Raw genomic sequence first — 13,780 nt, 5'->3', positions numbered from 1 at the left:
TGTATATTCTCAGCCATCATCCTCTGCGGCAGTCTGTGTCTTTGTCTGACCTAGAGACAGGGCCGCGATGAAAGCAGTGGTGACGCTGCTGGCACAGAGGACAGCAGCCTGGGTAACATCCACCCTCCCCCTGGTCAGGACCCCGAGACCCACTGCTGCAACAGCTGCTAGGAAGCCCACAACTGTGGCCTGGACCTGGGAATGAAGGAGACATGAGAGGGACGCTATTGATCAATCAAAAGTATATATCTCAATATAAGCCAATATACCCAGCTAGCATTTTTTGGTTCCAAAAACATTTTGAGAATGCAATCAATGCAATGATTTAGTAACATTTTCAGCGGCAAGTTTTTCGTAAAGTTAAGGCAAAAAATGTTTTAAAAGTTTTTTTGTTGTCAACATACCACATTACATTAAATTTCATTAAAAAAGGTCCATAATCTTAGTCCTCAATGACATGTTCTCAATGTTGCTTTGAAAATGTTCTTTCTTTGATAAACATGTAACATTGTGGGAACATTTTATAAAAAGAACGTTCTATGATCTGCCACCTCTCAACATCACCAAAACATCCTCAGAATGCTGCCGTTAAAACATTACGTCTTAGTCAGCATTTAGCCTTAAAGGAACATTATTTGAAACGATTAACATCCTTAAAACGTTCTTTCCAACGGAAAAATCCCGCAGGCTTTTTGAGGAGGGAACCAGGGCAACACTCAATTCTGTGTCAGAAAAATACAGAAAATTTTATCGCTGGTTGCAGTAGTCTGTACATAAGTTAAACAAAAGAATGAATAACATTGTTTTGCAACCATAAAATTAGCTGAATTGATGGGGAGTTTCCTGTTTTGTTCCAACAGCCCAAAATTCCATAGCCCTGTTAGTCTGAAAAGTCCTGACAGCCAATTACCCCACAAACCAACATCCATTTGCCCCAATATCCTGTTTCTCCAAAAATACACACTCTCTGCAGTGAGACAACCGAATCACCAGAAAAAAATGTTTGCATTATACATTTCAGTAAACCATATGTATGTTATATTTGTCAACAATACTGCGGTGAATGTGTGGTTCAGGCACAGGCAAACACTCTTTTGATGGCAGAAAAGTCTCAAACACATCAAGCGAAGGCTTGGTAAAAACATCGGCTCAGTGCCTCAAAAGTGGCTGGGAAGTGATACTAACTGCAGGTAGTCTATATTTTTGGAAAAACGGCATCAGCACAATGGCCATATGTATTTGGGATAATGGGCTGACAGAAGAATTGGCTTTCGGATATTGGGCTTTTGGTGAAAATCTAACCCTATATGCATTTTGCTGCACAACATCTAGTTACCTAAATAAAAAGTATTAGCAGGCAATAGAAGAATCGCCCCAATTTGTTAATTTTACGATCCCATATCGTAAAGCTACAATTTGGAAACCATCTCCAACTGTCATCTTGTGTGTTTAATTGGCTGAGATGCATTAGCGTAGTGAGAGAAGAATCTTATCACACCAGCAAAGCTTCTTGAACTAAATTGAATTGTCTTGAAGCCAGCAGAATGATGGAGTGTGTTATTAATAGGATGGAGAGTGTGTGGCGGAGCAGTGTGTCACCTGAATTAGAGCGAGATTACACAACACCATCCTCCACTGCTGCTGAGCTTCATCCATCTGCCCTGTGTTGGCCTGCAGATGGAAACACAATTTTTCAATCATATGGCACTGAGAAAGACCTCAAAGTTGTTTTCAAGTGTCAAGGTGCAAATATAAAACAAACAACATGTCAACATCATGACAGAGTTACCCTGAAAAATGGCCTGATTGGTCAACAGTCTGCATAGCTAATGAGTCATTATCACTTGGACTGTAGTCAGGAGGTTACTCATTGAGTGACTTATAATTATGATAATTATTATAGATGGATGCCAAGGTTAAGGCTCTTGCTCCCCAAAGCATATTTCTCTGAGTTTTGTGTGGATCTGGCTTCAAACAGGGTTCCACACATTTTTAATCGACAAAATTCCAAAGCTTTTCAAGGACCTTTTTTTTTCTTATCCCACTTGCGCAGGGTTTTCAAACACAGAGAGACAGTGGAGAACATTAAGATAAAAAAATGGAGACACCTACATGATGGTAAACAAATAGAGCTTCATTAGGTCGACAGCTACAGAAAATAAATTTGCAATTATGTTACATTATACATGGTAGGTTATCCAGAGAAGATTGCTGCAACAATTTCATTACACACAACAAAATTACATGCCTTTTTCAAAACTTTTTCTTACTAATTCTATGACTTTTCCAGGCCTGGGACATGTTTTTGTGAATTTCCATGACTTTTCCAGATTTTCCATGACGGTGGGAACCTTGTTGGAAATTTGCTAATGTTAGACAGCTGGCAGACAGAATGGTAGCATGACAAGTGCATATTAATCAATACCTGTTACATATGCACACAATCAGTTCAGTCTGTAGGAAGATGGTGGCCAGCGTGTGCCACATTTCCATATAAAAACAACCAAAAATTTTCAATATCACAGTTCAGGCTGTTCTCATGCAATGTTCATGGTATGTATAAATTTTAAAAGTAATGCACCCAAATTCCTAACCTACCTAAAACCCATAACCTACCTTATCATCAGCCAGTAATTGGTACATAAAGATGTGATTGGGAAGGCTGCAATCACACTACAAACACGTGATCAATGCGCTGACGGGAGTAAAGAAGGAAGTAGTGATCGTGTCTTGTATGGAAATAAGATATTTTAAGGTACGACGTCACATTATGTCAAGTATGTAACTTTATGTTACAGTGCCTAACCATGTTTCTTTTCCTAAACCTAACCTAGGTAACTTTACTTCAAGTACATACCTAGGCAATACCCAACAATGATTCTTTTCCTAAAATTAGGGAGAGGTACTAATTCATTGGCCGCTAATTCATTTGATATCATACAAACCACTGTACGTGTGTAGGCTACATTGTATCCAATTGTCATCATCTCTTTTTACGTGCAGGTGAGTGTGTGTGTGTGTGTGTGTGTGTTCTCTGTGACTGTGTTTGCACTCACTGCTGTTGACAGTCTGGATGCCAATGTCATCTCAAGATTCCCCTTCAGTCCCACCAGGGCCGGCACCAAGATAAACACCTCCGAGATCTCCTTGAACACCTCCCAGTGCTGAAAAACACCACAGTGATCCCAACGAGCTCTACATATGCAGCCCACATTTTAAATATATCAGAGTAAAACTAAGTAGTATTACACAGCGGGGCTGTCACCAGATAAAATGTAATGACAGGTTATTTGCACAAGTTCCCAGCGCTAAATCATATTGTCAATCAAGACCTCATGAGTGTCATACTTCTATTTAAAAAGCATATCTTTTGTCAGGCTTTGTGACCTATTATTTGTTACAAGGCTATACATAGTAAGTGTCTAGAATCCAAATGCCTAATCGTGTTTCTTACCACCCCTCACATGTGGCACAGAATTAAGACATTCCGAACTGTTCGACCAGCGAGTATTGACTGATTTGATAAGTGCTTGTATTTCCATGCTCTGTCTCCCATGAAACTTGATCTTTCATCACATTATACTTCAACTATAGCAGTTGGTGAACCTGCTGCATAATTCATGGTGTCAGTCATGTCAAGCTGCTGGTGAGATATTTACAAGAGGTTAAACAGGGAGCCGCTATTAGGTGGCATTGTTCTATCTGACAAGGCTTCTGATACTGCTGTCTGCCTGGCTCTGTCCCGTACATTGTGTTCTGTTGATTGCCTGCACAAGTACACTAGCCTTTCGGACATATCTTGTCTAAAGGCCACATATTATCAGACATGAACATTCGTCTGTATTGTAGTTTTTAGCCAGAGGATGCTTGGCAGATTGTCTAATTGTCTTTTAAATTTGTTATTTTGGCAAGGAGAGCTCAATAGATAGAAATGGTCTATTTTTTGCAGACAGCATTCTTTTTTGTAATCTCTGTTGTATTTCTAACATGCTTTTGTTTGTTGTTTGCAAGGATCCTTGATAAATAGATGAGAAATGTGTTACGTATCACATTCATCCTCTGTCGCACTCCGTCTACCTCTGTGAGTCATGAAACATAAAACAACACGGTGTTCAGAATTAAATACACCTGTCTTAATATGAGGGGTGGAAGCAACAAAAATGACAATGTATTTGCTTTGTAAAGATCGGTGTTTGGTGTAACGACAAAGTAACGCTGCATTATAAGGTAACATTACAAAGTAATGCATTGCATTTATCAGTAATACAAGCAAGCTAAGGTTAGTCAGCTAGCTGTGGCTTTGCAACACTGGATCTGGTTACTTTGTAAGAAGATAAAGCTTGTTTGACTTGCTTTTACTGATTGCGATTTTATTTATTCTGTATGGTTTTTACTGACTTTAATTGACTTTGCTTTTGTTTCTGTTAAGCGCCTTTGAGTATTGTAAAAAGTGCTCTATAAATAAAAAGTATTATTATTATTATTATTATTATAAGTTATCACGTATGTTACAATGAGCTGACATTTTCCACTCAAGGCACTTTTTTCACATCAGTTTTTCCTCCACGATTTTTTTTCAGCACCAAGGACAAGAATTTGATCAATTTACTGTTCATTAGATCAAAAATGAGCCTGACTCCCTGCCACGAGGACAATACTTTAGCGCGCCAAGAGGGGTTGGCAGTGTGGGAGACTGATGGAATAATGCAATTTAAATTATATTCAATATGTGTTACGTTACAATCTGCTTACTTATTGGCAATAAACATGTAAAAAACAATTAAGAAGTGTAAAAGTTACCTACATAACCTTTAGATTAATTACATATCAATCTATTTTCCAATTCACATACATTTTCATCAGTTAACTTGTGTTACTTCTACCCCTCATGGTCAAGCATTTAGTGTTACAGGCCCAAACAACAAAAGACTCAAAAAATGAATGTCAGTGCCATCTCACACACAGAGACACACTTTGGAGCACTTTTTTTCCATACTTGCACTACATCCATGACCATCCCAGCCGCCACCAATCCCAGACCGGACACCAGGTATGGGAGCAGGATCTGGGTTGCGATGCTCCACGAGCTCTCCAACAGTAAGCCATGGGCTGAGCGGGTCAGTTTGCATGTGAAGCCCCTTAGCTTCTTCCCTTCAAAACGCAGCTCCAGAGTAAGATGGGTCACCACCATGGCTGATCCCTGTTAACCCATCCCTGCCTGTTGTAGTGTTGTTAGGGAAGGACCACAAAAATGAGCTCCCAAGCTTTTTGCTGTATCAGTCAAGCTGATTTGAGAAGAATGAAGTGATTCATTTCAACAGAGGGATCACTAATGAGTCAGTTGACAGTTTCCAAGTTGTCTTCAGCTCACCCCAGGCTCTTTCAAAAGTCACAGCTGATGGTTCTTTGCTGGAAACCAGTTTCCACAAAGTAGTTTTGAGTAGTTTCGCAAATAAACGAGACAAAGATGGATTCAACAGGCTTGTATTGCCCTTCACCTGTCACTCCGGCTCTGGTAGGGCAGCAACATAAGTACTTTTGCAAATGGTGGACCAGGCGGAGGAAGCTTTCATCCACTTGCATGGCATACACACACATATTAACACACACACTCACGGGTCCACTTGACAGCCAATCTGTGAGGCCTCCTCTGACACTCTGCTCCTGACAGACCTCCACACACACATACACACTCACTACAGACACACACACACACACACTATCTCTCTCTCTTCATGCCTCACTCTTCAGAAGCCGAGAGGCCGAGGTGGAGCGCTGGAAGCCTGGTCTCTCACGGGGCCTGAAGAGTGTCCAGGTCCTGTGGGACAAGGACATCCAAAAGGCCAGCAGCTTCTTTTCAGCCCTCCTGTGCTGCCGTTCCTTTTCCTCCCTCTCCCTCCACACCTCCTTCTCTTTGTCCTCGCCACTGTGCTGGTGCCCCGTGTGAGCTTGACCACTCTGATGCCCCTTCCTCATTTTGATCAGGGGAGCGCAGGGATGTCCGTCCAGGCTGCGGGCTGAGTGAAGTGACGCTGATGGACGGTAAGGATTGTCTGAAGAGACACGGAGACTGTCGTGTCGTTGCCAGGGCTTCCCTCTGATTCCAGACGGATAGATGAGTCGTGACGGCGTTGTGTGATGAAGGGAGGGACAAGACAGAGGACAGTGTGTGAGTGTGTGAGGGGAAGATGCTGGCGATATCTGTATGAGCAAAGTGACGAGACTGACTCCTTTTTCTTCAGTTTTCTTATTTCTTCTGGTTTCTTTTGAGATCAGTCCAGACTGAGGATACTGCAGTTGTGCTCTCCCCCTCTTTGATAGCTCCTCCTTTCCCCGCTCTCGATGTCCTCACTATAAGAGGGTGACGCACTCTGAGCAGCAGCAGGTGCTGTACCTGTCACAAACACGTGGTGCTGCTGCTGCCTGGGAAGGACACAGTTTTATCGTCCTCGATTGGAGGAGACACACAGGCTGCCGTGCACCGTTGTCTGCGGGACCTCTTCACTCTGTCACAATGTATTACGTCACTCATTTGTCTGTTTTTGTCTTTTTGTCAGTTTGCCAAGGTCTGGCACGGAGATAAAAATCAATTGCCTCTAAATGCATCTAAAGTGCTATTTAGCTGTGAAAGACACACAGAATTAAATTTAGTTTTTGGACTCTTCTCACTAATTTCTTCACGCTATATATTGTAAAACATGGAAGAAACAAAGCAGAATACTCAGTAAGACATTGTCCATACACACACATACACACAAGGACAGTGATTCAGCTGAAAAATGTCCTTGAGACATGGCTTGGAGTGGGTGCTCCCTCTGCAGCTCCCCCTTCTGACTTCTGGCTGTAATTTGTATTGTGAAGCAACAGCTGTGAAAGATGGAGTAGTTGCTAGAGGTTTATGGTGTTTGAGTAAAGGAGTTAAATCACTCACATGCAGGCAGAAACTGAACTCAGGCCACCACAGTTTAGTGAGGTACCCATAACAGCTTTTTCTAATTCCTCAACCTGTCATTACTTTTCATAAAATGCTTACAATGGCCTCTGTCCAAAAACAGTGGCAACTACAGCTTCTGTCAACACGTCTCAATGTCAGCAATGATTCACTGCGGCTCGGCCTGAGTAAGTGTTGAATATGACATTACCAAAAACAAGGAAGTGATTCCATTTGTTGCCTTCTATCCAAGTTTGTGTCCTGTTTTTCATCAGACACAAAAGAGCCCCAAAGTTTTCTATATTTAATACATTTAAATATGATAAACTGTCATATGAATAAATTGCATAAAATACACGAATGAAAGAAATTACCCCTCAATTCATTTAAAATTGTAATTTTCATTTTCATAATAAGAATTATAATTTCAAAATGCCCTTTTATAAAAATCCTTTATTTATTTAATTAAGGCATCTTTCTCTATAATGTCACTTTTAACTTCTTAAGCATTATTAAACTTTATGGTGTGGTATTACTGAAGTTAATAATAAGTAGATTACTTTCTGCTTACGAGGTCATAGATACCAGATGAGGGGGTGAACACAGTAAACAACCCCCAAATAAGCGCACCACTACACCTTCCCCAATTAGTGTCATTAGTCCTTCCAGCTCCTCAGTTTTTCTCAGCCAATCAGCTCCCTACATGCTCTTATACCTCATCACCTTATTCACCTCACCTGAGCTTCTCTGCCCTTTTTCTCCACCTGCACTTCATCCCCTCATCAGTCTAGTTTTTATTTTAAGTCCTGGTTTTCAGTTCAGTCTTTCTTGGATCCTTGATTGGGTCATGTGATGTTCAGTTAAACTGATCTTTTTAAGTTCCTATTCCCGGCCATCTCCTGCACTTGGGTCCACATCCTTCGCATGACACAAAAAGTTGCATTCTACGCTTAAATTAACTTGTAAATCCATGTTTAGCTGTAATTTATTGCCACGACCTGTTGTTCCCATGGGGCAAAGTCACTTTTTAGATGGCATTAGGTCAATGTGACCTCCAAATCCCGTCCACCACAGCTCAGTCTATTCACCTCAGAGAGATATGAGAGCCAGAGAGACACCCAGGTGGAATAGTTATGTGCTAATATTCCTATTATTAGGTTCTTTTTAGGTCCACTCTTTAGAAATAATCTAAGAACACTTTTCCACTTCATCAGTTATAGCATACACTGAGATGAACTTAAAACAAATCTTATTCGATGTTTTTTTGGAGATAACTATGTTGTAGTCCAGTGTACATATCATGTGTAGTCTGCTGGTGTCACAGAGCTGTGTGGTTGAACATCAGTGTGTCACTGACCTGCACATGGTCCAGCAGCATGCCGGCCGTCACCATGCCCAGTCCGGCCAGCAGGTATGAGGGCAGCACCTGAAGGAATGTGGCCGTGGATGACTCTCTGGAGGAAATGTGAAGCTTCTGCTCCTCCGTCTCGTCAGGACAGCTCCTGTTGATGAGATTCATGTCTGGTCTGCACCGCTGCCAACTTTCTGAGCTCATTTAAACCAAACTGCTGCCAACTAGAAGAGCACAACACTGTTTGTCTTTCAGTTTGTCAGCCTGCCCTGTCCTGTGTTATCTACCTGCATGGTCACCCACGTGCTTGATATGTCAAAGACAATACTATGATATTATACTGTACATCTGATTACTGATGATAGTTTAGGACTCATCTGTATCCTCTGTATTTTTGCTTTTTTTCACCATCTGACAGAATGAGCTGAGAATGAAGGAGAAATGCCTATGGGTCATAAAACTCCTCTGCTGTTTTCTGTGAAACTAGAGAACTGGAAGCAGTTAGAACATACTAGACCTGTCGGAGTTTTCCCTGAGACTTTTCCAATTCAGAATGACTTGATGAGATCACTTTGCACTCTGTTCATGCAGAGCTACACAATGTCTCGAGGGTTTAAAATTGTTAATGTAAAGGTAAATATAATGTATCATAAACATTTGTGCATTTCCAAATTCATAGTAGGGACTTTTTACTCTGTGTGTTCCAAGAGTTGAATCAGGCAAAGGCAGAAGAGGCTTACTTCTATCTAAAACAGAGAATCTGCACCAACAGCTACAAACATATGAGCATATTCAGTCTGAATACAAATACAATACCATATAGTCCTAAATAAAAACTTAAAGAGAGACCAAAGCAGAATTATTTGAATGTATTGATCAATGGTTAATTATTTCAAGCTTAAATACAACTCAAGAAGTCTTGATCTAAAAATCTACTTAAAGATAAAGCACAGATTTTTTGAAGTGGGGTTTTATGGGGTGCTCCAGCCTGCTTCTTCAAATTGGGGGCGTGCCAACTGACATTTATTGCTTGCACTATATTGTCTATAGATAATTACCTCATACAACCCCACTTACAAATATGGATCTATTCCTTTAAGTATTTGCAATTAAATGTTCGTTAAAGTCTATCATTTTTTGTTGTTTGTCTAAACTATAGTTGGTAGTCTGACGATAGATTTGGGGTGTTTTTATGTCAGTACCTATAAAGAAGCAAAGAATGGCATCTTTCAAGAACAGAGACACAACCCACTACCTGCTATAAATATTCACTCTACTACACCTCCCATCTCCAGTTAGGGTCATGTTATATGTCAAGGGCTGAGCTCAAAGGGTGTGAGCATATATCACGGTTGGGTCTTTGGATCAAGTTTGTGTCACTGGCAGCTTTGTAGGCAGATTTTGTTGTTTATAAAGTCCTCTCGCCAGATCATCTGCTGCCTGTGGCTTGCAGAAGCTGCATTAATTTTTTGCTCAAGATGTTGTGTTTGGTTTCCTGTGAAGCATTCCTGGCATTTGCTGGCAAAGGAAGGCTCTTGTCTGTCATCTGGTGGCAGTTGGGCTCATAGCAACTTCCAGACAGTGAACTAGGTCAGTGCAAGGGGCCAGATCAACAACAGAACACAAGAAGTCTCTGCTGAAAAGGTTTGGGGTTTTTTTTTAGCATGTTTAGCATGCAGCAACATTTGGATTTTTTTAGATTTTAATCCTTTGAAACTTGGATCATCTTCACTTTTCTTGTGCAGCTTTCAGATGCAGCTTTCAAAAGTATTTACACCTTTAAACCCTGGGCAAATTGGAAAAAAAGCATAGGAAAAAAAGCGAGGAGCAACTTGGTAAGAAATGTTCCACAAATTGCAAGAAATTAGTACATTTAGAAAGTATTTTTTATAAAATATGATAGCTGATGTTAGCCTTGGTTCTTTTTTTTGGTTTATTTTTTTATAGAACTTGTTTTTTATGGGGGTTGTTCTTACAAATTTCAGGTAATTTTCTTGTACTTTTTACTAATTTCTTGCTAATTTGGGGGTCATTTCTTTTTCATTGCTCATTGCCTTCCAATGCTTTTGAAAGGAATCCAGACAATTTCTCAGGTTTCAAAAAGCTATAAGCATGACTATTGGTCTTGTCAAATAATTACAGTTTTCTTTAGAAAACTGGTGATTGTAACAGCATGTTTGCATGTAAAGGTTTCAAGAACTTAATGATTAGGTTTATGTATTGAATGATTTGTTTCTCCAGGTGTGTTTAATGTGACAAACATGGCCAGTTTTGGTGAGAAGAGCAGGACCCAGTCAAGGTTCATCAGCAGCTCCAGTAATGCATCTACCACTAGAAACACCACCATTCGTCTTCGGGACATTTACGATCCCAAGCCTCAACCTCCCAAAGCCCCGGTCCGGATACGCCCTCCAGGTCCAAGAGCTCCATCAGTAAAGGAACTCAACTTAAAGCACAGCTCGCCCAGTGATCCTCCGACCAAGACAATCATGAGGAGACGAACTCAGTCTCTTCCTTCGACTGCAGAGAGGAAAAAGGAATTTCAGAGTCTGCAGGTACGCTTTGTGGACTCGTTGGGCCTAGAATTAGAGGAAGTTAAGGTCTTCAAAGTTCAAGAGCGCCCCCTGATACCCCAACATGTCATGTTCAGACTACTGATGAGCTCCGAACTGGCGTTCAGGAGGTCACTGGAGTTGTCTCTGCCTTACTTCAAACCTTGTTTCCCTGAAAATATGGGAGCTGAATCTGACTTTCTGCAGCACCTCTGCACTCAGAGTGTGTGTCTGGAGCAGGTCTTGTGCTCAGAGCAGGGGATAACAGGTACTATACAAGTCCTTAATTTAGCTTACGAGAAGGTAGTAACAGTGCACTACTCTTTCACAAACTGGAGAACTCAAACAGTGACAACAGCTTCCTGGGTATCGAGCGGGTACGGGGGGGAGTACGACGCTCCAGAAACTGATATCTTCAGATTTCGCCTGCCTGTCCCGCCTTTTATTTTGCAGCCGGGAACCATTTTAGAATTTGCCATCTGCTACAGTGTGAAAGGATCTAATTACTGGGACAACAACAACGGACAAAACTACAAACTGTCATGCCACAGTTACAAGGTGACTGTGCCGAGGGAGTGTGAGGACAGCATGCTGCATTTTACCTGAGTGTCCACCTGCACATAGATATATGTAACAAACAAGCAAAATGCAGTGCAGTATATCACATTTGTTTCCCCCTTTAACCCTTTGGAACCTGGATCGACAACACGTACCTTGTGCTGTTTTCAGACACCTTACACAAGCATTTAAACCTTTGAGACCTGAGCAAATTTGTTGAGTTACTTTAAAAAAATGGCAATAAGCAACATGGCATAAAATGTCCTGCAAATTCATGACAAAAAGAGAGAGAGCATTATTAGAAAATTATCATAAAACAAGGATGTCCAGAAAATTATATTCTCTCTCTCTCTCTCTCTCTCTCTCTTTAAGTTACACATATATATGTATATATACACACACACCTATATTATTGCCCTCAGCATGAATTTAATGCAATGTAAATGTTTTTTGTAGAAACGATTGACCCAATGTCCACTACAAGGGACATGTCACACAACAAAAATAACATTTTTGAGAGAAAAAAATCTTCTATTTTATTGGAATTACTTTAAGAAACAAATCTAAATATATAAAAAAAATAAACCTTTACGGTAGTAATGAGTAATTTTACGAGTAATGCATTTATACAAAACAGCAGTGAAGCCCAAGTTAGCCAGATTTTTAATATGGGTTGAGCTCTAAAAACACAGAATCCTACACCTTCCACAATGCAGCACAAAAGCACGCCACCACCACCCACACCTGTAGTTTATAACAGCTTTCTGATTACATTTTAAGTCTTAAGTGAGACCTGAGATAACCCCTTTAAAATTACAGTCTGGTTCAATTCCTGAGAGGATTTCAGTCCTCCTGCTGAGCCTTTATTTAGTCTAAACCCCTGACACCTTTGTACAATAATAATCTGCTCACTTTGCACTTTAGCATGTCTGTTGACCTCATTCGATGATTGAAAGTTTAACACAATATGTAGAAAGTGACAAATCCATATTCCTTGCTGCTTTCACACACGTGGAGAGGGATTAATATCTGCTGAGCGGCTTGTTTGTGACTGTGTGCTTTCTGCCGTGACCCACAGGGCTCGACCCCATTCTTCTGGAGCTTGTTTTGTTTTTGGAGGAGGATTACAGCGAGCAGTGTTAGGTCCTCTGTGGCACTGTGACCCGCTTCCCCTTAGATCCCCCCCAAAGCACTAACCTTTCACCAAAAAGTTTCCACTGATATCAGAGGCCAGATGCCAGAGAACTTATTGGCAGGCTGCAATGTTTGGCTCACAGGGGGGAAATTCTTCCGCCTGCATTAGACACTACAGCTGCATGGCATGCTTTAAACATGATCGCAGCGATCTGACCACCCAAAACATTGCCAAGCATTTTTAGCCTATAAAGAAGGAATCAATGAGTCAGAGGAAACAAAATGAAGGGAGTGCTTATTGAAGGTACAGTGTGTGATCTAAATGTGGACAAAAGGATAGTAGATAATCTAATTTTTTTTCTGATACTTATATTTACATTGTGTTGAAAATGTAAATTGCACACTGGTGATTCAAGTGCTACTTTGGAGCAACATCATACACTCAGCAGCCACTTAATCCAGAGCACTTCCATGTGCATGTGAGGCAGTGAGATGGTGCACAGTTGCAGGGCACTAGATGGCAGCATTGCTCAAATGTACAAACCAAAATGTTCCATTTAAATACAGCAAATATGAAAGTGAATTTGCTTTTTTTCCCCTAGTGGTGGACTGGAGAAAGTATCCACACTATTTTGAATAGTGCATAAGATTTAGGGGGATTTAATGGCATCCAGCAGTAAGGACTGCAGCTCGCAACCAGCTTTTAGGTCGGTGTATTTTTTGGTCATTTCAAAACTAGGTATTTAAGAAAAAAAAAAAAAAAAAAAAGGCTTATTGGATTTTTGTTTTAAAATGCAAAAATTGAAATACAAGGCATTTTTTCCTCCATGGCCAAAAGGGATAATTGGTTTTTCATTTTATACTTAGTATATAAAAAATAAAAAATAAAAAATCCCTTAAGAGGCAGAAAGGAAAAAAGACTTTAAAATTGTATTTTTATTTTTTATTTCTTGTGGTCAGTGCGGTACTGTAAATAGATTGTGTTTCAGCCACCCCTTATATCAAATTGTTTTAAAACATATGCAACTTTACTATTCTACAATTAAGTTTTACAAAGTGACTTGTTTCTACTTGCATAAAACTACCTCATACCTTACATTATCACATTACTTTTTGAAACAAATTTGAACAATATAATGACCAACATTTGTAGCACTGAGATTCACAGTCAATACTAGAATGTAATGTCTCAAAAGTAATACCTGAGAAGCTTATGAAACAAATGACACTTTACATATTTTCACATTTTATTTG

The 13,780-nt window shown here is 40.3% G+C and overlaps 2 protein-coding genes across 3 annotated transcripts in view; one reads left to right on the top strand and one right to left on the bottom strand.

Moving 5' to 3' along the window:
* LOC121952610 (solute carrier family 41 member 1-like) overlaps positions 1–5,919 on the bottom strand; it is a 33,188-nt gene extending 27,269 nt beyond the window's left edge. Inside the window, exons 1-4 of the mRNA XM_042499388.2 lie at positions 4,997–5,919; positions 3,057–3,164; positions 1,600–1,671; positions 51–195 (exon numbers count right to left, since the gene is read on the bottom strand). Of these exons, the coding sequence (XP_042355322.1) occupies positions 51–195; positions 1,600–1,671; positions 3,057–3,164; positions 4,997–5,191 (520 nt within the window). The 5' untranslated portion in view covers positions 5,192–5,919. The remainder of the gene's footprint in view (positions 1–50; positions 196–1,599; positions 1,672–3,056; positions 3,165–4,996) is intronic.
* A 3,783-nt stretch (positions 5,920–9,702) lies between these two features.
* ppp1r3db (protein phosphatase 1, regulatory subunit 3Db) lies at positions 9,703–13,777 on the top strand. Of its 2 annotated transcripts, none has more exons than XM_042511524.2 (2): positions 9,703–9,926; positions 10,524–13,777. In XM_042511524.2, exon 2 carries the CDS (start codon positions 10,544–10,546, stop codon positions 11,438–11,440), a length of 897 nt encoding a protein of 298 aa, XP_042367458.2. In that variant the 5' UTR covers positions 9,703–9,926; positions 10,524–10,543; the 3' UTR covers positions 11,441–13,777. The 2 variants fall into 2 exon arrangements, with proteins under 2 accessions (XP_042367458.2, XP_087940012.1); XM_088083886.1 differs by lacking the exon at positions 9,703–9,926 and adding an exon at positions 9,941–10,117.
* The last annotated feature ends 3 nt before the right edge of the window (positions 13,778–13,780 follow it).

The sequence above is a fragment of the Plectropomus leopardus genome, chromosome 2, assembly GCF_026936395.1.
Source record: "Plectropomus leopardus strain MGB_pleo_1.0 chromosome 2, ASM2693639v1, whole genome shotgun sequence".
Taxonomy (NCBI): Eukaryota; Metazoa; Chordata; class Actinopteri; order Perciformes; family Serranidae; genus Plectropomus; species Plectropomus leopardus.
This window is presented reverse-complemented; position numbering and strand designations above follow the sequence as displayed.

Excerpts from the sequence above, each read along its gene's own strand:
- ppp1r3db (XM_042511524.2), top strand. The coding sequence starts at position 10,544 with ATGGCCAGTTTTGGTGAGAAGAGCAGGACCCAGTCAAGGTTCATCAGC.